General features: G+C 38.6%; 2 protein-coding genes across 2 annotated transcripts; one reads left to right on the plus strand and one right to left on the minus strand.

Moving 5' to 3' along the window:
- Window positions 1-12,142: 12,142 nt before the first annotated feature.
- On the plus strand, window positions 12,143-15,734 carry LOC112705778 (beta-galactosidase 13). Its single transcript, XM_025756741.3, has 7 exons — window positions 12,143-12,796; window positions 12,906-13,614; window positions 13,701-13,868; window positions 13,961-14,142; window positions 14,245-14,351; window positions 14,448-14,560; window positions 14,637-15,734. The coding sequence occupies exons 1-7, from the start codon at window positions 12,372-12,374 to the stop codon at window positions 15,504-15,506; spliced, it is 2,574 nt and encodes an 857-aa protein (XP_025612526.1). The 5' UTR covers window positions 12,143-12,371; the 3' UTR covers window positions 15,507-15,734.
- Window positions 15,735-22,018: 6,284 nt separating this feature from the next.
- LOC140174630 (uncharacterized) lies at window positions 22,019-22,993 on the minus strand. Its single transcript, XM_072200111.1, has 3 exons — window positions 22,794-22,993; window positions 22,538-22,751; window positions 22,019-22,372 (listed from the first exon to the last, which is right to left on the minus strand). Exons 1-3 carry the CDS (start codon window positions 22,991-22,993, stop codon window positions 22,019-22,021), a joined length of 768 nt encoding a protein of 255 aa, XP_072056212.1.
- Between the last annotated feature and the right edge of the window lie 3,021 nt (window positions 22,994-26,014).

Consider the following 26,014-nt stretch of genomic DNA (forward strand, 5'->3'; position numbering starts at 1 on the left):
AAAGATTTGATTTTGAAAAATTTTGAAAACCTGAAAAAAATTTGAATTAAAAACAGAATCTTCCCTCTTGTGCCATCCTGGCGTTAAACACCCAGAATGGTGCACATTCTGGCGTTTAACGCCCAAACTACTACCCTTTTGGGCGTTAAACGCCCAGCCAGGCACCCTGGCTAGCGTTTAAACGCCAGTTTGCCCTTTTTCACTGGGCGTTTTGAACGCCCAGCTTTTTTTGTATAATTCCTCTGCTGTATATTCTGAATCTTCAATTCTCTGTATTATTGACTTGAAAAGACACAAATTAAAAATATTTTTGGATTTTTTATAATGAGGAATAATCAACATGCAACTAAAATCAAATAACAATGCATGCAAGACACCAAACTTAGCAGTTTGTATACTACTGACACTAACAAAATGAGAATGCATATGAGACACATAAACACTTAAGTCAATAGAATTCAAAGATCAGAGCACTGAAATCATCAAGAACAACTTGAAGATTAATGAAGACACATGCATGAATGCAAGGAGAACAGAAACATGCAATTGACACCAAACTTAATATGAGACTAGAGTCTCAATATAAAATATTTTTGGTTTTTATGATTTTGTAAATTTTTTTTTTTGGATTTTTCGAAAATTAATTGGAAAAGAAAATAAAGATATCAAAATTCTTAATGAGAATTCCAGGAATCATGCAATGTTAGTCTAAAGCTTCAGTCTAAAGAAATTAGACATGGCTGAACAAGCTTCAGCAGGACATTGCATTCAAGAGCTAAATTGATGAAAATCAATCAGCTTTGGTGATGATAAGAACATCACCTTGAAACACTAGAATTCATTTTTAAGAACTCTGAAGAAAAATACCTAATCTAAGCAACAAGATGAACCGTCAGTTGTCCAAACTCAACAATCCCCGGCAACGGCGCCAAAAACTTGGTGCTGTTGCCGGATCAGAAATTTGGCACTGATGTTACCGGACCAAAAGCTTGCCGAAAACTCGAACAATCCCTGGCAACGGCGCCAAAAACTTGGTGCACGAAATTGTGATCACTACAACTCAAATAATCCCCGGTGATGAATCCAAAAACTTGGTGTTCAATACCATGGCATAAACACAACTTCGCACAACTAACCAGCAAGTGTACTGGGTCGTCCAAGTAATAAACCTTACGCGAGTAAGGGTCGATCCCACAGAGATTGTTGGTATGAAGCAAGCTATGGTCACCTTGTAAATCTTGGTCAGGCAAACTCAAATGGTTATGAATGATGAATAAAACATAAAGATAAAGATAGAGATACTTATGTAATTCATTGGTGGGAATTTCAGATAAGCGTATGAAGATGCTTTGTCCCTTCTGTCTCTCTGCTTTCCTACTGTCTTCATCCAATCCTTCTTACTCCTTTCCATGGCAAGCTGTATGTAGGGTTTCACCGTTGTCAGTGGCTACCTCCCATCCTCTCAGAGAAAATTTTCAATGCACCCTGTCACGGCATGGCTATTCATCTGTCGGTTCTCAATCAGGTTGGAATAGAATCCAGTGATTCTTTTGCGTCTGTCACTAACGCCCAGCCTTCAGGAGTTTGAAGCTCGTCACAGTCATTCATTCATTGAATCCTACTCAGAATACCACAGACAAGGTTTAGACCTTCCGGATTCTCTTGAATGCAGTCATCAATTCTAGCTTATACCACGAAGATTCCGGTTAAAGAATCCAAGAGATATCCACCCAATCTAAGGTAGAACGGAGGTGATTGACAGTCACACGTTCATAGGTGAGAATGATGATGAGTGTCACGGATCATCACATTCATCAAGTTGAAGAACAAGTGATATCTTGGAACAAGAACAAGTTGAATTGAATAGAAGAACAATAGTAATTGCATTAATACTCGAGGTACAGCAGAGCTCCACACCTTAATCTATGGTGTGTAGAAACTCCACCGTTGAAAATACATAAGAACAAGGTCTAGGCATTGCCGTGAGGCCAGCCTCCCAATGATCTAAGAACTAGGCGTCCAAAGATGATCCTAAGATCGAAAATGATCAAAAGATTTCAAGATCAAAAGATAGAAATACAATAGTAAAAGGTCCTACTTATAGAGAACTAGTAGCCTAGGGTTTACAGAGATGAGTAAATGACATAAAAATCCACTTCCGGGCCCACTTGGTGTGTGCTTGGGCTGAGCATTGAAGCATTTTCGTGTAGAGACTTCTCTTGGAGTTAAACGCCAGCTTTTATGCCAGTTTGGGCATTTAACTCCCATTCTTGTGCCAGTTCCGGCGTTTAACGCTGGGAATTCTGATGGTGACTTTGAACGCTGGTTTGGGCCATCAAATCTTGGGTAAAGTATAAACTATCATATATTGCTGGAAAGCCCAGGATGTCTACTTTCCAACGCCGTTGAGAGCACGCCAATTGGGCTTTTGTAGCTCCAGAAAATCCACTTCGAGTGCAGGGAGGTCAGAATCCAACAGCATCTGCAATCCTTTTTAGTCTCTGAATCAGATTTTTGCTCAGGTCCCTCAATTTCAGCTAGAAAATACCTGAAATCACAGAAAAACACACAAACTCATAGTAAAGTCCAGAAAAGTGAATTTTAACTAAAAACTAATAAAAATATAATAAAAACTAACTAAATCCTACTAGAAACATACTAAAAACAATTCCAAGAACTAGGTAAATGTTAGTTTAGTTAGTTTAGTTAGTTTAGTTAGTTTTATCTTAATTTCATTCCTTATCTTTGAAATAAACAAGCACTTTGATGAGTTTTACCTCCATGCATTAAAATACCAAGAACTAGGTAAATGTGGCCAACTTCATACAAATAATTCAAGGAGCTTATAAATGAATTAGTATGAATGAATCTCTTGAAATTTGTTTGCATGGAATGGCAAGACTTTGAGACAATTTCCTTGGTTAATGATAGGTGATGAAGAAAGAAGGCATTGAAGCAAGAATGAAGCAAGCAATTGGCTAACAACTTCTTCAAGAAAAGCAATGTGCATGTTGGCAACTTGGAAGAACAAAGGCGTGTTCACCAAAAACGCTTGCAAGCCCCAGCTTGGAAGGTAGCTCACATTGCCAACTTGAGGATGTGAGGGCATGTTTGACAATAATGCCAACTCCAACACAAAATCATGGAGCAGGGGGGAAAGGCAACTTATGCGTTGCCAACGTGAGGAATGGAAGGAGTGTTTAGCAACAACGCTGGTGAGCCTCATCCAGGGAAAGTGTTGCAAGTTCCTAACACTAGAATGGCGTTATCAACGCCATTGCATGCAACCCATGAAGTAAAGAAGCCCTGGAGCTAGGAGGAATGAAGTGATTGTGTTGCCAACTCCAATCCAAGTTGCCAATGCCAATGAAGGATAGCAATAAAGTGAGGAAGTCCCGGATGCAAGGAGGCAGAGTGCACGTTGCCAACTTGGGGGAAGGAAGGCGTGTTTGCCTCTAACACCAGCAAGCTTGGCAGCCTTGGAAGGCAGAGTGCATGTTGCCAACGTGGTGAAGTGGAAGGCGTGTTTGCCTCTAACGCCAGCAAGCTTGGCAGCCTTAGGCAATCTACGTTGCCAATGCGGTAAAGAGTAAGTCGTGTGTGCTAGCAACGCCCGCGACGTAAACTCTAGCCTTGGAAAGAAGCAATCCATGTTGCCAACGTGAGGAAGAGGAAGGCGTGTTTGCCAAACATGCTAGTGTGCTTAGCAGCCAGGGAAGATAGTGCACGTTGCCAACTTGAGGTTTTAAGGACCTGTTTGCTAGCAACGCTAGTGAGCTTAGTTCCTTGGAGGCTCAATCCATGTTGCCAACCTGAAGGATTGAAGGCGTGTTTGCCAAACATGCTGGCGACAGAAACTCAAGCCCTGGAAGGAGGCATGCACGTTGCCAACGCCAAGATCATGAAGGCGTGTTTGACAACAACGCCCGCGACCCTGGCAGCTCAACCTTGTCCTCTTTAATGGAGAATAACTTGAGCTATAGATATCCAATTGAAATGCCTCTAGTTGAATTAGAAAGTTGATATTTAGAGCTTTACAACGCTATATAATAGTCTATAATGAGGCATAAAATTGAAGCTCAAACCATAGGCAACTTTAAGCCTAAAAAACAAGCACAAGAATCTTGGATCCAAAAAGTAGAAGGCCACGTTGCCAACTTGAGCTAGCAATGCCCTCACTAAGTCTTAGCCAGGAAAATTTTATGCACGTTGCCAACTTGTAAATGCAAGGGCGTGTGTGCCAAAAATGTGCTCCATTGGGCCAGAATTGCCAAGACATGCCTACAAGCTCTCTGTTTTCAACTTGGTGCTGCAATTTCATTTAGAAGCTAGCCAATCCAAGAAAAACAAAGCCCAATTGCTAACCCAACAAAAATGATTAAGGGTTTCTCAAGGAGCTTAAAGGCTAGTATAAATAGAAGAGTTTTGTACTGAGAGAGGGGACTTTTAGACATTAGACTTTTACACTACACTTTTACTTTTACCTTTTTACTGCACTTTTGGGGCAATACACTAGACTTTTACACTACACTAGACTTTCACTAAACCCTAATTTCACTGGGGGGATAAGCTCTGTTTGTTCAAATGAATTGATAGCTTTTCTTTTCTTCTCAGTTTAAGTGGTTGCTCTAAGAGGAAACTCTTGCTCTTCACAAATCCAATCACTACCGAGAGGGGGATTGGATCTACTTGAATTTTGTGATGAACTTAAGAAAGAAGTCATAGAATTCAGTTTAGAGTTCATCCTTTCATAATTCTCTTGATTGATATACTTTGGGTTGGTATGTGAGATGTAACCACCCTTGGTTGATATCCTGAGAGTTGTGTGGCATGAAGGATTAGCTATTGAGCTTCATCTCTTCTCATGAACAATTAGATCACGAGTGTGGCAATTGATTGTGTTGAGAGAAATTGAGTCACCAAGAGATTGGGACTCAATTATTCACAATCCGCCATGGATTTATCCCCATGATTGAGAAAGAATTGATCACCATCAATGCATGAAAATTTACACCTCTGATCCCTAGTGACCTCTTCCATCAATTCTCATTTCTATTGATCTTTAGTTATTTTGAATACTCACTACCCATTTCCCTTTTATCATCTAGCAATTTAACATTCCTGCCATTTACATTTTGCTCTCAATTACTTGCAATTCATTTTTCTACACTTTGTAATTCTGCACTTTTACCTTTTTGCAATTTACTTTTGATATCATTTACGTTTCTTGCCATTCAAGCTTCAAGCAATTTACATTCAGTCATTTAATTTGCTTTTCCTATTTTAGTTCTTTAAATTCCTTGTCATTAAATTTTCTACAATTGCTTTCAAGATTTGGAATCTCATAAAATCAAAACAATGTTTGCCTAACTAAAATACCATTTAACTAAAGTTGCTTAATTTACCAATCTCTGTGGGATCGACCTCACTCCGGTGAGTTTTACTACTTGATACGACCCGATATACTTGCTGGTAATTATGTGAAATCTAATTTTTACGTACCACTGTCTTAATTCTAAAACTCTGTATCTTTCTATTTGTAACTAGTCAGCTTAAACTCCGCAAGCTGCAGCTAGTTCTCTATGATTATTATATTCTTATATTTATATATGTTTTATTCTTTTATACATACTTGTACCTTATGCGTTTAGTTACCGTGTGTGAATGCTTCACGTATGTAATTCCGCATTATGCGACTTTGAGCTTTAATCCTTCATCGGGCTTCTAGAACATATTATTCCCTTATATATATATATATATATATATATATATATATATATATATATATATATATATATATATATATAAAAGCCCTAGGACTGTCGTAACCTCTGATTAACCTTTGCTTTATGGCTAGAGGTAAAGCTTAGGGTAATTGGGGTGTTACAAAATAAACAATAACCAATAGTAGAACGATGATCAGTGGGATCACCAGCCCAATCAGCATCTGAGTACTTCTGAAGGGATAAAGATAAATGGGTAGAAAAATGAAGTTGAAACATAGTGCCTTTGATGTAGCAAAGAATGCGAAGGAGCTGACAAGAACTAGCTAGGAACATGAATTGGATAGGCAATATCTATGCGTGTGACAGTCAAGTAAACAAGACCTCTAACTAACTGTCAATAAAGAGTAGGATTATCCAAAACAGTGTCATCCATAGGGATAAATTGAACATTAGGATCAATAGGAGTTGACTTAGTGCGACTATCTGTAATCCCGGTGTGAGCAAGAAGATCTGAAGCATACTTAGCTTGAGAGAGATAGATGCCGCCAACTGTAGATATGACCTCTAAACTAAGAAAATAACTGAAAGAACCAAGGTCTTTCATCTCAAAAATATGGTGAATGGAGGCTTTAAGATCAGAGATATCATCAACATACAAAAGTAGAAGAACAACTCCACGTTCACTTTTACGAGTAAAGAGAGCATTCTTATGAGAGCTGCAAGTGAAACCAAGATTGCACATAGTAGTGTTGAACTTGTCAAACAATTCACAAGGAGCTTGTTTAAGACCATAAAGTGCCTTGCGAAAGAGACAGACTTTACTAGAAGGACAAGGATAATTCGGAGGTGGTTTCATATAGACCTTCTTTTTCAAATTCCCATTAAGAAAAGCATTCTTCACATCCATCTGACTGAAGACCATTTTTTGACCACAGGAATGGCAAGGAGAGCTTGAACAGATGTAAGACGAGCAATAGGAGAAAAAGTATCTTCATAATCAATACCATACTCTTGCGTACAACCTTGAGCAATCAATTGTGCCTTATAATTGTCAATAGAACCATCAGAGTGAGTCTTGATCTTGTATACCGATCTACTACCCAAAATATTCTGATCAGAAGGAGGATCAACCAAGTCCCAAGTGTGTGCTTTTTCAAGTGCCTGGATTTCTTCCGGCATTGCTTTCTGCTAACTTGAATTTATGGAGGCTTCTCTTAATAACTTAGGTTCATGGTGATGAGGAAAAGTAGAAAAACAATGATAATCAAGAAGATGAGGAGGTGAATTTCTTACCCTAGAAGAACGAGTAGAAGGAGGAGGCATGACAGCAGGAGCAGGATTATCGTCCGATCTACAATCATTGGTTGATGGAGAAGTCGGAAGAGTAGGAGACTATAGAGGTTGACTTGAGATAGAACCTGTAGAATCATTACTAGGAAAAAGATCAACATTGAAGTTAAAATGGTGACTAAGTAGGAGAAATGGACTCAAATGAGGAGAACCTAGAAAACATGTGATGTTCCCAGAATACAACATGACGAGATATACGAATACGTCTAGAGAGACAATCCCAACAATGATAACCCTTGTGTTGAGTGCCATAACTAAGGAAACAACACATGCAAGCCTGAGGTTTAAGTGTACTATGTTCATGAGGCTGAAGAAGAACAAAAACAAATACAATCGAAAACTCAAAGAGAATTGTAATCTGGAGAGGTATGATAAAGATGCTCAAAGAGAGTAATGCTATCAAGGACAGAAGAAGGAAGTCTATTGATAACATGAACATCAGTAATAACAGTTTCACCCTAAGTACACTCAAGACACGAAGAAGAAATAAGCATTGCATGAAAAGCATCAAGAATGTGACGGTGTTTGCATTTAGCTCGTCCATTTGAATGAGATGTACCATGGCAAGAAAACTCAAACAAAGTACCCTGTTCTACAAGAAAGGTTAAAAGTTTGGAGTCACGGTATTCCATACCATTGTCACGTCAAAAAACTTTAATAAGCTTGGAAAATTGAGTTTTATATCATAGCGGAAAAATTAATATAAATATGAGGTTGATCATGGCGATTAGTAATCAAATAAACCCAAATAAAATGGAATAATAATCAATGAAAATGACAAAATACCGAGTCCCTCCCATAGAAGTGGTGGGAGCGGGGCCCCAAATATCAAAGTGGATAAAATCAAAAGGAGAGCAAGTAAGAGATAAAATATTGGAAAAAGATCAAGCAGGTTGTTTGGTAGTTTGACAAGAAATAAAATCAAAAGACTCATTATTAACCTGACCCAAAATACCCTGAGACACGAGAGGATGCAATTTTCCTAAGGAGTTGTGGGCAACACAGTGATGCCACAAGTGAAGGGTAGATAGAGAAGAAGCATCACAGAGATTTATCTCAGGAGGAATATGAAGATTCTCAAGTTTAAACAACCTTCCGATGTTACGTCCAGTCCCGATGATTTGTCCCATCTGATGATCCTGTACACAAAAACTAGAAATAGAAAAATTGACATCAAAACTGAGATAAAAAAGTTGACCAATTGAAATAAGATTAAAGTTCAATTTTAGAATATAATAAGTATCAAGGAGAGTAAGAGTTGACTGAAAAATAAAACCCTTGTGTGTCACGTGCAAGATGGAACCATCAACAGTATTGACAGAAGGTACATTTGTAGTGGCAAACAAAGACGAGAAAAGATGATGCAAAGGAGTATGTGATGAAAGAAGTTGGAATCAAAATACCATTTAGAATTACCTGGAGGAGATGAAAAGGCAGTAGGAGTATTACCAGAAAGAGAGAAAAGACGCTGAAGAAGAGACGCAATATCAGATAGAGAGACAGGAGACAGGTTGAGAGGAGCAGAGGTGGTAGATTCAGTAGCAGCAGCAACAATAGAAGCAGACACATTTTTGGAGAAGTTAGGACGAGAATGATACTTGAGTTGATTAGGTCCTGGTATGCGAGTAGGATTGGTAGTAATCATATGTCCAGAGAGCTTGCAATAATGGCAGAACAGTTGTAGACAATTGTAGCTAATGTGATATTTCTGTTGGCATTTGTGGCATCAATAGAAGGACAGTGTGAGAAGAGGAGCCCAAAACAGTTATAGTTTCGACATAATTTACCATTTTTGTTTGTCTGATGCCAGGGCATCTTGGCCAGTTTCACTAACCTTTTCTTTACTATTTTAGGATAGTTTCATGCATTTTCTTAGTAAATAAGCAAGTTTTGGATGAAAATACACTTACATCTTGATTTAAGCAAGCATTGTGAACTTTATATGATTTCATGAGAATTGTGCAAGAATTGAATGACAAATTGGATAATGCATGATCTCATGACTTGGACTAGAGCTTTGATGCACTTTATTTTCTTGATTTCAGGACAAAGGAAGCAAGGAAGAGCCACGTTAGTCTAATTAACGTGACCACTAACGTGGAATGGGAATAAGCTTGTAGAGTTAATGAGAAAAGTGATCGCCAATAACGCCTTCGAAGCCATCATAACCCACGTTAGTTGCCACGTTAATTACATTAACGTGGTAGCTAACGTGGAGGAAAAAGGGAGCTCCAACGTTAGTGGTAAAAGTGAATGCCACTAACGCTCCAAAATGGCACACTTAGCCACATTAAGAGTCACGTTAATTCAAGTTACATGAACTCTAACGTGGGAGGAGGAAGAAATTGCCAACGTTAGTGACACTCACCTTTGTCACTAACGTTGGACTAAGCCAATAGTGCCCACGTTAGTGGTCACGTTAAGACCACTAACGTGAAGTGTAACGTGGAGCCAAGCATGATAAGCCAACGTTAGTGACACTCACCTTTGTCACTAACGTTGGAGATGGCAATCACTACCACGTTAGTGGTCACATTAATCTAATTAACGTGAACTCTAACGTGGGAAGGAGGGGCGTTTGGAGCGTTAGTGACAAAGGTAAGTGTCACTAACACTCTCGAAACTTAGGCATGCCCACGTTAAGAGTCACTTAGTTATACTAACGTGAACTCTAACGTGGGGAAAAGAGGCAAAGAGCAACGTTATTGGGAAAGGTAAATGCCAATAACGTTTGCGAAGGACCAAGAGGCAACGTTAGTGCCACTAACATTGAAGTTAACGTGGATCATTTTGGTTTGGAACGTTAGTGAAAAAGGTAATTGTCACTAACGTTCTCGAACCCACATTTTCACTTAACGTTAACACCAGTAACGTCCTAACTAACGTCTATGCCTAACTCACACTTTTTCTACAAGCAAAGCTGAGCCCACTGAAGATTGTAACTGCTTCAACTCAAGATTAAAGGCCCATATCCAAGACTTGAAGAATTAACTAGAAGATCAAGAAGAGTAGTATATATAGGAGTAGTTTTGAACTAGAGGAGAGCTTGGCATTTTGGAGAACTACACTCTGTATATTTACTTTTCTGCATTTTCTAGTTTGCTGAGAAATGTACTCTCTTCTATCATCTTCTATTCCCAAAGCTATGAACAACTAAACCCCTTTTCATTGGGTTAGGGAGCTCTGTTGTAATTTGATGGATCAATTATAGTTTTCATTCTTCTTCCTCTTTCTTTTCTCTTGATTCACTAGAAAGCTTTCAATCTTAATTCAATTGGTTAGTTGTCTTGGAAAAGAAACTCTACATAATTGGATCTCCTCTGAGCCTTGGAAAAGGGATGAGGAGATCATGCTAGAAATGCTTTCTCATGTTGGACGAAATTGGGGTTTGGACGGATATAGTGACATGTAATCCTCCCAACACCTTGATTTGGAAATACATATGGTATAATCAGTGAACATACTTCATTTCTTCCCATGAGCAATTAAATTAAGGAATCGGGCAATTGTTCAAGCTTAGAGAGATTGGGTTGCCAAGGAATTGGGATCCAATCACCTAAGATTGCCAAGGAGATCAATGAATGCATTGATTGAGAAAGAGATGAGAATGAACTTGATCTGGAGAATCAACATCTCCTAAGCCCAATGAATACTCCATTTCTGATCTTACCCATTCTCTTTACTTTCTGCCATTTATCTTTATGTTCATATCCCCAAATCCCCATTTAAGATTCTACAATTTACTTTTTGCACTTTACTTTCCCGCCATTTAAATTTCCGCAATTCTCAACTCAATTTACGCTCAGCTCAACTAGCACATTCTTCCAACTAAAGTTGCTTGACCAATCAATCCCTGTGGGATTCGACCTTACTCTATTGTGAGTTTTTACTTGACGATAATTTGGTATACTTGCCGAAGGAAATTTTTTGAGAGACAAGTTTCCGTGCATCACTGTCACAGCAAAAATATCTGATTTTCCCATAATAGTAGATACAGAGATAAAAAAATGATAGAAAACTGTAAATTGGGGGCAGAAAATAAGAAAACAGAGAGAAGAATCGAAAATAGCTCATAAAAAAACCTTAGAAAGGGTCCCACTAGCTGCCACGTCAGCCAAGGAAGGACACATGGTAGCGTCTGAATGGAGGAAGGAACAACGTCAGCGCTAACTCAGCACGCGGGTCAACCAAATGGGATGGGTCGGGTCCAAGTGCAGGTCTGATAGGTCAGATTGGATCAATGGCGGGTTGCGCGTGGACTGGTGCGTGCATGACACGTGGATAGCGTATGAGCCGTTGAACAGAAAGCCCAATCTGACGGCACGAGATGAATTTGGAAAGGGGGAAGAACACTGGCGGCGGCAGGGACTTGTAGCGGTGCATGGCGGCACATCTGGCGGTTTTTGGCGACGGTTCTAGACTCGTTGAACTGGTGACGACGAGACGAAGATGATGGTAAGGGCAATGATGAACCGAAGCATCGGGAAAGAAACAAAAATCAAAGACAAAAAATACTATCAGAAGAAAAACAAAAGGGCTATGGAGTAATTTCCATAGATAAAAAAAAATCTATACTCTTGATATCATGTTAGAAATAAGAGAGTAATATTAAAAAGTGTATTATCGAGTGTAAATCAAAGGTATAATGTACAAATGTATATATAGATGCTAAAAGAATTAAAGTAATAAAAGCACAAAATCCTACCATAAATACAGAGACATGCTATATAAATATAAATGATACTAATTGTTTTTAATGATTCTTAATTATATGCTAACAGTTATAATTAATTAATAATATTTAAAAAAATTAACTAAAACAATATATGATTTAACTGTTAGACTAAAAATATTGGACTATTAATTAAAAGTATTGCTCGTTATAACCTTAAATTGCTGGGCGCTTTTTTCATTATGAAGGGAATATACATTTGTGAAAAAAAAAAAAAAGAGACAGAAATAACTAATAGGCTAAATACAGTAAATAGAAGAGAAAGAAACGGTGCTTAGTTGTCAACGAGGCTGGCGGGGTGATAGACAAGTTAAGGATGTGGAAGCGATTAGGAAGGAGGGAAGAAAAGAAATATTCAAAGATAGATCGGAAAATATGGATGTACGGGAATGAAGGAGGAGAGAAAGAAGGGGGGGGGGGGGGAGGGGCTATAAAGAGAGTGGGTATGGGACATGAGAAGGTAGCTTCTGGGCACTTCCTCCAACTCCATTTGAGAGTGAGGAGGAACAGCCCCTTGTTGGTGGGATCTACCATTGCAGCTAATCGGAAGAGCAGACAAAATAATGAGAATAAGAATGGCGGCGACGTGGGGTTGCCGTAGCATTCTTATGTTTGCGCTGCTACTTTCCATGATGGTTTCATCGACCACTGCTTTCGGTCTTCGCAAGAGGGATGATTCCCCTCAGAATGTGACTTACGATGGCAGGTCCCTCTTCATCAACGGCAGACGGGAGCTCCTCTTCTCTGGTTCCATCCACTACCCTCGTAGCACTCCTGACATGTGGCCTGATCTTCTTGACAAGGCAAGACATGGAGGCCTGAACACCATCCAGACTTACGTCTTCTGGAATCTCCATGAGCCAGAGAAAGGCAAGTTCAACTTTGAAGGGAACGCCGATCTTATTAAGTTCATTAAGCTCATTCAAGAGAGAGGGATGTATTTAATCCTAAGGCTGGGCCCTTTCATCCAAGCGGAATGGAATCATGGGTGGGTGGCACACGTAGTATTAATATTTATTTAATTTCGTTCATTCAATTCTTTCTTTCTTTCATCATTCATTGATCTCATCTAATCCATACATATATACATGTAACAGTGGGCTTCCATATTGGCTAAGAGATGTCCCTGGCATCTATTTCCGCTCTAACAATGAACCCTTCAAGTTGCACATGAAGGAATACGTGATGAGGATAGTACAAATGATGAAGGACAATAAGTTTTTTGCTTCCCAGGGAGGACCCATCATCTTGGCGCAGATCGAGAATGAGTACAACCAAATACAACTTGCTTACGACGAACGCGGCATAGAGTACGTGAACTGGGCGGCCCAGATGGCAGTGGAAACTAACATCGGAGTGCCGTGGATCATGTGCAAGCAGAAGGAAGCCCCTGATCCAGTTATCAATTCCTGCAATGGAAGGCACTGTGGTGATACCTTCCTTGGACCCAACAAGCCATACAAACCCCGGGTCTGGACAGAGAACTGGACTGTGCAATACAGAGTGTATGGAGACCCTGTATCCAGGAGATCAGCAGAAGATATTGGCTTGTCCATGGCCCGCTTCTTCTCCAAGGACGGCAGTGTCGCCAACTACTACATGTATCATGGTGGAACCAACTTTGGAAGAAATGCCGCTGCCTTTAAAGTAACCGGTTATTACGATGCAGCGCCTCTCGATGAATACGGCATGACAAAGGAACCAAAATGGGGTCATCTTAGAGATGTCCACAGGGCTATCAACCTCTGTAAGAAGGCTCTAATTTATGGTACATCCACTACCCAAAAGTTAAATGAATTCCATGAGGTAACTAGCTTGCTAACCCTGCTATCTATATGCGTTATGCATCAACTTCAATATACCTTCATTATTAAATTTATTTATATTTACAGATTCGAGTCTATGAGAAACCCGGAACTCCCATCTGTGCTGCTTTCCTCTTTAATAACCACAGCACGGAAGCTGTCACTATTAACTTCAGAGGCAAGAATTTCTATGTTCCTGGACACTCCATCAGCATTATCCCAGATTGCAAGAATGAGGTCCTCAACACTGACAATGTACGTGTGCTTCCTTCCCTTCCTAATTAATAGCTCAAACTTAATGAAATAATAATTAACTCTGATCCATCGTTTTGCATATATACTTTCAGATCATTGCACAACACAATTATAGGACCTTCACGAGATCCCAACTCGCAAACAATCACGAGTGGGAGGTGTTCAGTGAGCCAATTCCAACTACCGCTGAAGTAGTGCCAGGTAACATGACAGCTCCTCCTGAGCTTTTCACCTTCCTTAAGGACACCACAGACTATGCATGGTACACCGTTAGGTGAGTTTGTTTTGTGACTCAAAACATTTTATTTTCACCACTTTATTATTTATATGTATGCAACTGCAGTTCTCATAATAAATTCGTTTATTCGTACTACAGCTTTGACTTCGACCCAGAAGACTTGCTCAAGAATGGAACACTCCCAAACCTTCATATCTTTAGTTTTGGACATGGATTGCTTGCATTCGTGAATGGAGAATACGTTGGTATGGATGCACATCTTGCAATTAATCCATGGCCACTCCATCCCTAGCTTGCTTAATATAATGTATGACACTAATTTTGTTTTTGTGTATTATAAGGATCTGGACACGGCACGAGCGAGAGAGCACAGTTTAAAATGCTAATAAAGGGTATAAATTTGAAGGCTGGGAAGAATGAGATATCCATCATGGCTTACGTAACTGGATTACACGTAAGATCTATTTATTTATTTATATAATTAATGATGAGATATGTTGTTATTTTTGCTGATGTGGACGCATATACAGGATAGCGGAGCATACATGGAACACAGGTTTGCAGGACCGGCTGAAGTAAGGATCGACGGGCTGGAGACGAAAATGGGACATATTGAACTGGCAAAAAGAAGATTCAAATGGGGTGCCAGGGCTGGTCTGGAAGGGGAGAAGAAGGAGATATACACGGAGAAAGGGTCAAAGAAGGTGTCATGGGAGAAAGTGGGAGAGAAGGGAAGAGTAGGGCCTGCTTTATCATGGTACAAGACAAGATTCACAACCCCAGAGGGAAGGGAACCAGTGGCGATACGGATGACCGGCATGAAAAAGGGAATGATGTGGGTGAACGGCAATGGCCTTGGGCGTCACTGGGTGGACTACAAGGTACGTGGCACTGACGAGCCTAGCCAGGATGTATTCCACATCCCAAGATCCTTCCTCAACCCAAGGGACAACCTCCTTGTTATCTTTGAGGAAGAGCCATCCAACCCCGAGAATATCCAGATCGAGCTCGTCTCCAGAGACACCGTCTGCAGCTACGTCCATGACTTCTTTGCGCCTGCTGTCCAGTCATGGAACGACAAGCCCGGGGATCAGGAAGGAGAATTGCAGACCTCCGAGCCTCTCTCGAAGCCCCACGCTTCTGTCAAGTGCCCCAACAAGAAGAAGATCATCTCTGTTGACTTTGCAAGCTTCGGCAACCCATCCGGCGACTGTGGTTCCTTCCAGCTAGGCAACTGCACCTTTGATGCCGCCCTCACCAGGGACGTTGTCGAGAAGGCCTGCTTAGGAAAAGAGTCCTGCAAGCTTCCCGTCGACCCCGAACTCTTCGGCGCCGCCCCACGTGCTTGCTCTGCTCTTCCCTTTAAGACTATTGCAATCCAAGTCAAATGCTCCTATTAGATGCATTCATGCATATTGCATAATGGTGAGTAGTGAGTGAGGGAGCGGGCCAGCAGTGACTCGTGTATCATTTCCTTGCTTTGGTTCGTCCATCCCACTACACACCCTTAATTGTCCAGAAGCTCAAACTCACCGTTTTTTGGTTTTGTTGCACATCATGCTTCAATGCCTCAATTCATTATTATTATATATTATGAATTCAAAAGATATCTTCATTCTTTTTGTTTATTCTCTTCCATATTTCCCTGCAACTACTTCACTTATTTCTTTTCCTCTGTCACGACATTAAATCAACCGCGTAACAAATATTCTAACCCAAATTAATCCTTCAATCTTTAATTTATACACTTTAATTTGGACGGATAAATAAATAGAAAAATGTTTGGAAACTAAAATATTTCAACCCAAAACAGTCAAAAAAAATTATTTGACTTCATTTATATCATTTCCATATTTTTTCATTTCAATATCCACACGTCCTACCACTGCACACATTGGATTGTCATTAATTATTTGATTTTCTTATATACTGATTGTAATAAAAACTAATCAAGTAATGTCTTTTGAATAATGTTATATATCTAAGTTTTTTTGTTAATTAAATTTAATCAAGTTTTTTACTAAAGATAGAAATATTTGAACTCACAATTTTTTAAATGAGTACGGAAAAACTATACCATTTGAGCTATAACTCGTTGGCAATTTAGTTAGACTTGTTTATAAAATAACTTTGACGCGCAGTATTACTAGTATTTTTTAGTTAATGAAAAATATTAGAAAATAATTAGAATATATTATTTTTGAACATTAGTTAGCCATCAATGTTTAAGAGTGTGAAATAAAATATATTATTAGATTAATAGACTAAAAAAATTGAGTTAATGACTAAGTAATTATCAAAAATAATAAATTCTAATGACTCCTAACATTTCTCTTAACATTAATACTAATTTATTTATTTTTAAAGGACTCTGAGGGTTGTAGTAGGCTTAGAGAAGGGGAGTTGAATCTATGCCTTTATTTTAAGTTACTGAAATGACCCTTTAAAGCAAATTTTCAGTTTTGATTCTGTTTGAACTCAGTAGCAAAAAATTCAAGAGACAATTTATTTTTGTCTCATGAAAATAAAAAAATAGAACATAGCAAAGAAGAGAGAAGCTAACACCAGCATGTATCCTGGTTCGGTTGCCATGTGCTATGCAACCTACGTCTAGTCCCCTCTACAACAATGGAGGAATTTCCACTATAGTTAAAATTATTACATACACCAATTCCACAGGATTGACACAATCCTTTCACACTTAAATTCTAACCTAACTTGACATTGGCTATGCTAATACCTAACTCTTCACTCTTAGTGTTAACCCAACTAAAGAAGGGATACCTCACAGGTACAAGATAAAGACACAGACATACCTAAAGAAATCTGAAAATAACTCTAGGTTTTTCTCACAAGTGTATCACTCAGCCTCTTTCCACTCATGGCTTTTACTTGAGCTCTCTCAATATGCCTTTTCACTCAAGAAATTACAGAAAAATAAACATTGAAAAGTAAATTACAATTTGTAAAATATGAAGGAGATTGACTTCTTTAATAGCCTCTTTGCTATGTGATAAACCAGATTTGCTATCCTCTGATTCAGCTCTTCATTCTGGCAGAATGCTCCTTTGACTAGGAAACACTGTCTAGTTAGATGAACTTCTTCAAAGAACACTTCTCAGAACAGAACCTCAACACACTGGTTATTTCTCCTCAGCTTCTGAATAAACAACAAACCTCTTTTATCTCCTTGCATGTTGTTGTGTTCTTCTTCCTATGTCAAACTTTGAGCAGTGTGCTTCACCAACCCACCTTCTCACTTTTTTCTCATTGATCCTTAGAAAGGAAACGGTGCTCTGACCTTCTCTTGGTGACCAAGAACCATAGAAAAGCAAAAAATAGATATTTTCAATTGTAAACCCAGATCTTGGCCATTGAGAAGCTACTTGGTCCCCAAGACTTACTTTTGACCGTAGATACACAGCAGATTAGAGCAGAAATCAACTTTTCCTTGTAATCCATTTTTGGAATGGCAGAGAGTTGGGAAGAAGAGAGGAACGCAGTATACATGCAATAGGAAATGATTTACCTTTAACCTTTGCCTAAGCTTGATTTGGTTTGAACTTACTGATTTGACCTTAGCCTTTCTCGCCTAACATTCTCTTTCTTTCCTCTTCTTTGAATAGCTTAGGAACTAAGCACTTTCTCTTACTTCTATGATTTGACTGAGATAGAGAAAAATGAACGTTGCTTTGGAAGCAAGATGGAGGGGTTTGCTGAAATCAAATCGGGCTTGGATCGGGTCTTGATTTGCTTGGCCCACCTGATGTCTTGCTTTGTTTTTCTTTGGGCTTCTGTTTGTATTATAGTCCACCAGCCTTCTTTCTAGTTTTCATCCACTTGGGCTGCTTGCTTTTATATTGGGCTGTTGCACCAATACATTTTAACCTGTAACACTTAATCACAAATAATTAACATTTGTGATATAATTTGCCCAATAAAATAATGTTTGTCATCATTAATTAATTTAGTTAATTTCTTAACTCAACAATCTCCTCCTTGATGACAAACATAATTAAAGCAATGATCAAAAAGAAAAAGAATTTTATTTAAGTTAAGAATCTTCCCTTTGAATGATGTTGGTTGCTTTTGTATTGCTCCCCCTTTCTTTTTCAAGAGTAGCTCCCCCTGGATTTATACTTTTCCTTTTTGTTCCTATTTACATTATACTTATAGAGAGCCCAAAAAGGAGCTGCATATAATTCATCTTTGACTAAGGGAGTTCAATCAACCAGCAATACCAAACCAGCCCACAATGCAACATGTTATGTTAGCAACAAAAACAAGACATCAGGTTCTAATTTACATGCCAAAAGAAAACTTAGCAGTTATCAAAAAGTGCAAAATCATTTCTTATGCCCAAACTATTTTGGCACAAATAATTTTAAAACACAGAAAATAGTAGCAGCAATCAAAAGATCAAAAGATCAAAAGATCAGCATTAAATTCACATGTTAATGCTACTCATGCTTTTTATCATGCCATTTACTCCCCCTTTTGTCATCAAGGGGCAGACAATAAGCAAGATTAAGATAAACAACACCTTTAATCCTGCAAGAAACAGTTAAAGCACAGATCATAATGTCAAATAAATCAAAATAAGTGCAATAGTAGTTAAAAAGATACAGTCATCCATGACAACAAAAAGGTTCAAAAGTAACAAAATAAATAGTATTCATGAGACAAAAAATAGACAGCAGCAATTTCATGAGATAAAACTAAGCATCAGAGCCGTCCCCCTCTGAATCAGCTTCTTCTTCAACATCAGTGGTAGGATCTTCATCTTGGTTAAGATTATCAACGAACTTCATAAACACAGCCACTCTATCTCTTGATTTTCAGAGGAAGTTCTCATGTTTGTTGGCTAGTTTTCTTTGCTCCTTGCTCATGGCAATCATTTGATTAGATTGGGAGACAAGCTTCTGAACAACATCCTTGACAACATTCAGTGAAAGAACCCGCGTTTTCACGTAAAACTGTTTTAATAAAATAATTTTAGTGCCCGGAATAGATTCAAAATTTAGAAGTTTTAATTTAAAAATAATGTTTAATTACTCTGTTGGTCCCTATAGTTTGACCAAATTTTTAGTTAGGTCCCTATAATTTTTTTTCCTTTCAATTGAGTCCCTATACCAATTTTTTTGTTTTAATTGGGTCCCTATTCACAGTGAATGTTAAATAAAACGTTTAGCTATTGTAAATTTACCAAAATACCCATGTGTATTACCCTACATAATCCTTGCCCTCATCCTAAAACTCCAGAACCCTATTCTGTTCATCGTTCTCCTCTTCTCTCCATTTCTTCTTATTTGTTGCTAAAAATTTCTCATCTTGCATGGATTCCACCCAACGTTCTTCCAGAATTTCGAGTGCAAGAAGTCTCAACAAGAGAAGACATTTGTGTTATTGTGGGGAGGCAGTTGTAGTTCTGTCTTCTTCTGAAGTGGCCAGCCATGGAAGGAGGTATGTAGCTTGTGGACGAGTGCCAAGGTGCAGTTTTTTTAAGTGGATTGATAATGAAGATGATATGAAAGGTGAGTGGTTGAAGCAGAAGGAGAGAAGGAGTCGTTGCTTCTGTGGAGACTCTCTGATTCTGAAAAGTTTTAATACACCCAAGAATCCAATAGAAGGTTCATGTCTTGCTCAAGTAGAAGATGCAAATTTTTTGAGTGGGTTGATGAAGAAAAGAAGTTAGCAATGTTTGCTTGTTGTCTTCACAGTGTCACTCTGGTTGGGTAGAAGGTGAAATTAGGGGTGAAAATGCACAAAAAAAGAGGGTTGATAGACTTAGTGTTAACACAGAGAGGTTAAAGGTGGAGATTAGGGAAGTTGATGACTGTATTGGAAGAATCTATATAAAGTTGAATTCGGTCCAGGAGGAACTTCGAAAGTTGGAAGAAAACATGAAGAAGCAGACCAAGATGCAGATGATATTTTTTGTTGTTGTGTAATCCTAATAGTTGCAGTGCTATGTGGTAAAGTTTACTGATAAGTGGTTATTGTTGGCTATAAACAGAGCAGTTATAAAAAGTGTATCTTATGTTATTTAGATTGAATGGATGAAATTTTTTTTTGTTTATTGCTATAAACATAATGTTATGATATTGAATGAAAGTGTACACAACTAAAAACGACTGCATGATTAGAATAATATAATTCACAAAAGTGGTCCTTAATATGTTCCACACATTAGATAAGTTCAGTGGATCCAACTTGCACTAGTCACAAGATAAATGCTCCAGCTAAAATGTACTATCAAAAGTGGTCTACCACAAAGAAAAATAAACTAAAAAAGTGATGTTCCCAATACCAAAATACTTCCACAATAGACTATAATACACAAAAAATAGCCTTACATAAATCCACAGTAGGAGGAGCTACATGACCCTAAAAGTTTCAATCATCTGTAAGGTCTATGTGCTCAGCAGGTTTGGCTACTCCCCTTCTTATCCCCAGCTTCAATCTTTCACTTCTTCTCATCTTAAAAGTCTTAGTCTTAGGCAAAGGTTGTGTAACTGGTGCTACTTGTAGAGTTGGCTGAATGAGTGGTTCAATGAAGGGAGTTGGTTGAGTTGCTAGTGTATGAGGAGGATTTGCAGCAGCTCCAGTAGCAGGTGCACCAGATCCATCAATGGGTGAATCGTTTGCAGAACTAGGTCCAGTAAGGGGTGACAGTTGTAGATCCAAATTCAGTAGCAAGAGTATTTGGTGCAGGAGCTGATGCAACAACAGCCAAATTTTTAAAGTATTCCATCACTAAACCCTTTTAATTATGTAGTATGAAATAGCAAAATATAGTTATACCTGTGAAACTAGTTGCTTTTCCTCTACTAAGTCCCACACCCCTTCCTCTGCCTCTCCCCTTGCAGCAGATCCAGTAGCTGATTTAGCAGATTTAGCAACAGTAGTAGGTGAGCCATCTGCAGCACCAGATTCAGTAGCAGCAGTGCCATTCGTAGCAGCAGATTTAACGGCAGCAGTAGTTGGTGCAGAGGCTGATAGAACAAAAGTATAATGGTTAACTCATTTCATAATAGAACGTTTTCATTCGTCTAGTATGCAGCAACAAATCCAAGAATTACCTGTGACAATAGTTCCTCTTCCTTTGCCCCTTCCTCTACCAAGTCCCACATTCCTTCCTCTGCCTCTCCCCTTTGCAGCAGCTCCAGCATCATGTGCACCATTTCCAAGTTCAGCTGAGTCAGTTACAACATCAGATGCAGCAGCAGCGGGTTTAGGAGCTGATGCAAGTTCAATCGAATTGAGCCAACATTACAGAAAAGAATTGGTGCAATCAACAATTATGAAACAACAGCAAAATAAGATATACCTGAGACAATAGGATTTGGGCAGTGCCTCCTATTGTGTCCATACTGGCCGGAGTTGCTGCAAGTCACAGATGTACCCGTTCTTCAGTACTTCGTTTGAGATCTATTTTCATCAGGTTCTCTAATCAGAACCATTCTTGGTCGACCAGGTTTAACCCTGAAAACTGGGGGTATGATGGTATCACAGTTCACCTTTGGCCACATGTTCTCTCCATTAATTGGAGCAATTGATTTTCCATAGGTTGCAATGTATGTCGCTGGACTCTAGTAGTTGCTGCAATACTCTTCAGGATTATCACCTTTTTCAAAGATGGCACTGAATGCATGTGGGCATGATATACCACTCAAATCCCAAAATTGACAGCTACAAGTACCAGCTAACAGATCCACCACAAACCTTTCCATGATCATCCTATTTTGTGATGTACCTCAAACTTCAACTCACTTGCCCATCTAGCTTGCCATTCTATACTTCTTGTTGCAATGACATCCAACCTCTTTTTTGGTTTAGGTAGAATGCATCCTTCATACTTTTCAGCCTTCTTCTTCTTTTCTGCAAATCTTGACATCTAGTAGCATCTGATCTACTCAAACATCGTCAGAATGGGCTTGTCTCTTGCCTCAAGAATCCTGCCATTGAAAGCCTTTGATATGTTGTTCATTAGCATATCACTCTTTGCCATAAATGTGAAATGGCTCTTTGTCCACAACTTTGGGTCCACTCCCATTAGTTTATCACAACAGTGCCTATTTTTCTCCTTGAGCAGATTCATTCTTCTCTCCCACTCTTCCATATAGGTAGCTTTAGCAATAGATAGGGTTAGATCCCTCAAAACTGTCCCTCCACCATATGCCTTCTTACAGTTGGCATACAGATGCCTTAAACATAATCTATGCTCAACAGAAGGTTCCATCTCAGCAAAAACTTGCATCAAACTCTATAACAACAAAAAAAATAGTATCCAGTATCATTATTCAATCATAAGTCATATTATTCAATGAAATAGTTAGAATCATAAGTCATATTATTCAATGAAATAGTTAGAATCATAAGTCATGTTATTCAATTAAATAGTTAGAATCATAAGTCATATTATCCTTACTTTTTGTTGATCCGACATGAAAATCCATATTCTTGATTCACCGATATCATCCAGCAACAAATCAAGGAACCATCCCCAGCTGTCCTTTGTTTTCGCCTCCACTGCTGCAACCGCAATTGGAAAATAATTGTCATTAGGATCCCTCCCTACTGCAACTAGTAGCTGTTGACCATAGTCCCCTTTCAAGTGACACCCGTCCACTCCTATGATCGCCCTACAACCAGCCAAGAAGTCCTACTTCACCGAATTGGGGCACATGTGCATCCTCATGAATTGCGGTTGGTGTGTTAAAGATGGTCTATCCACAACAATATTAAGCTTGAACCCCGAATTTGCCCTTAAAATCTTAGCACAATAATTCCTCAGTTTGGCATATTGTAGTATGGCCCTTTCATGTACTTCTTCCCTTGCTTTTCTCCTTGCCCAGTAAGCCTTTCCAACATTAACATTTGCCATATACTTATCCTAAATTGTTTGAATAATAGTGGCCAGCCGCATATCTTCTCCACGACTAATGTTATTGACAACCTTTTTTGAAATCCACTCACTAGAAGCAAGCCTACCACTATAACTCCTCCCACATTTATGCTTGCCCTTCAAGGTTTTTATCCTAAAATAATCAGATCATCCTACCTTACTTGCAAAGCAAATCCACTTGCACTTTCCTTTTTGTCCCTTACACACTACTCTGCACCTCAACTTGTCGTTCTTCTTGTACCTAACATCTCTCCCATTCAATAAGGCATGCTCCTTAATTGCATCTTTAAACTGGGACAATGTTTTGAACTCCAACCCAACCTTAAACTCATACTCTCTACACATTTCTGTCTCATCATACTTAGGAAACCTTTTTTTATTAATCACGTCATCAGAATCTCTCTCGTAACTAACTATGTCTTCAGTTTCATAACCATCTGAAATGTCTCCAATTTGTTCATCCATCTTTCCGGCAGCTTTATTATCCTCAGCACCCTTATCTGTTGTCCCTTCTTGATTTAGCGGGCCATTGAACCCACCAAACGCATTTGATTGTCCACCGTCAACACCATCCTCTACATCGAACCCAAAGTAATCCTCATGTTCACCATCATCAGCACTGTCATCAAACCTATCCTCCTCAGTAGAGGGTTCTGACTCAGCATCAACTTCTACTTCTATCAGTCCACTATTTTCGCCTTCATTTGGGACATAATATGGATCCATTGATGTGATTTCAACCCCATTACCTTCTCTGTAACCATCAACAACATACACTATACCATGCTTCACAGAATCATTAACTAAAGCCCTAGCCATTCTAACAGCATCCCCATCTGACCTCAACTCTTTGAGACCTAACTTCAAGTCCATTCCAGGTTCGTTCCACCATAACTTTGCATAACCATTGTAGCCTGGACCCTTCAGCAAACTCACTATCTCTTCCAGAGACCATTCATCTAGTTCATAATGCAAGTCTTCCACAACCAACCCACCTAAATATTCTAGTCTATGTCCCGTGTCAATAAATTTTCCCCTCAACCTAGGAGGTTTAGAAACTCATACTGATAGGAAATACAATGATAAACGAAAATCTAGTGTAAAAGTGGCTGAAGATCCTAAACAAGGTTGATCTTCTCCTTTAAAGACTATACTAATGACTAGTAAAGGTAAAACAGTCTTTTTAGTACTAAAATCCACTTCTGGGGCCCACTTGGTCAGTATTTGGGCTGAGCTTTGATGAGATCCACGTGCTATGAGGCCTCTGGGGCATTGAACGGTGGATAGGGGGTCCTCTTTGGGCGTTTGGATGCTAGTCTCTTCTCCTTGGGCGCTGGACGCCTGAAAGGGGACATGAGGTTGGTGTTGGACGCCAGTTTTGGGCCTTTTAATCTGAAGCAAAGTATAAAGTATTATACGTTGCTGGAAAGCTCTGAAAGTCAGCTTTCCATAGCCGTTGAGAACGCTCTATTTGGTCTTTTGTAGCTCCAGAAAAGCTCTTTCGAATGCAAGGAGGTCAGATCCGGACAACATCTGCAGTGCTTTCTCTGTCTCTGAATCGGACTTTTGCTCCAACTCCTCAATTTCAGTCAGAAAATACCTGAAATTGTACAAAAAAATAGAAATTCATAATAGAATCAAAAAATGTGAATTTATCACTAAAACCTATAAAAACTTAATAAAAACTAAACGAAACATACTAAAAGCTATATGAAAATGATGCTAAAAAGCGTATAAAATATCCGTTCATCAATGGACTAGTTGGGTATCTGACGGCGTGCTATATTAATGATGAAATTGTGATATTAAGGATTGTTGATGAGTTTAAGACTTAGAAATGAATGATTATGGTTAATAAAATGAGTATGAGCGGAAGTGTGCCAATGAGTAGTGGCCTCTAAGATTGTCATTTTGGTTATTTTTATTAGTACTCTCACTTTTGTAATTACTTTTGCCTTAGAAGCTTACTTTGAGAGTGATCTTTTGTATAAGCTATTTTACTTTCAAAACTCTGTTTGTTTATATATAACTAGCCGGCTTAAACTTTGCGGGTGGCGGCTAGATCCTTATGACTATTATACTCTCTTATATACTTATATCTTATTATCTGGTATCTATATCTTATGCCTTAAGTTTGTAGATTTGTGTGAACATTTTGCACTTTTGTATCTTGGTTTTAGAGCTTATTTCTTCATCGGGCATCTATAATTATTATTCATTCTATATATATTTATGTATAAGCCTTAGAATTATCGTGACCTTTGATTAACCTTTGCTTTACGGCATGAGGTAAGGCTTAAGGTAATTAGGGTGTTACAGTTATTGAGTTCACATGGGAGAAGCAAAGAAATAATTTAGGGTTGAAGTGGAAGCTATAGGCCATGTTTGATATAAAAGTCTCGTGTGGTTGCTTAGACATTGTATAAAAGGAGTACACAGGAAAAAATTTTTCTAAACAAGTTGCTTGGAAATTATTACAAGTTCCTGTTCTCAATTAATGCTTCAATTCCATGATTTCTATGATCCAAACAAGGTGGGTACATAACTTTATGTTTGCCTTTTTAATGATTCAGGTTTTTTAATCTGCCAAAAATGTTTATACAGATAAAGATCAGATTTAAGATTCTTTCTAGTTCTTTATGTGGTGCAGTTGCCACTGAAGTCAAGAGAGTTGATGAATCCATATTTGATGATAATTTTTTACTTGAAATGAGTGGATTTTATCAAATAAACTTGCACTTATTCATTAAAATAACATGTTTTTGTGAATTCTTTCCTAATTGTGCTTAATTATGAAAAACATGTTTTTTATGCTTAAAATTGCCAATTTTAATTCATTTTTCTCCCATTCGATGCCCTGATATATTTTTTTGAGTGATTAAAGGTTTTGAAGAAAGAATGGCTTGAAGAAGTGGAAGGAAAGCATGCAAAGTGGAAGAATTCAAGAAATGAAGGATTTGCAAAGTTGTCAATCCTGACCTCTTCGCACTAAATTAATCA

This window comes from Arachis hypogaea, chromosome 8, assembly GCF_003086295.3.
Source record: "Arachis hypogaea cultivar Tifrunner chromosome 8, arahy.Tifrunner.gnm2.J5K5, whole genome shotgun sequence".
In the NCBI taxonomy this organism is placed as follows: domain Eukaryota; kingdom Viridiplantae; phylum Streptophyta; class Magnoliopsida; order Fabales; family Fabaceae; genus Arachis; species Arachis hypogaea.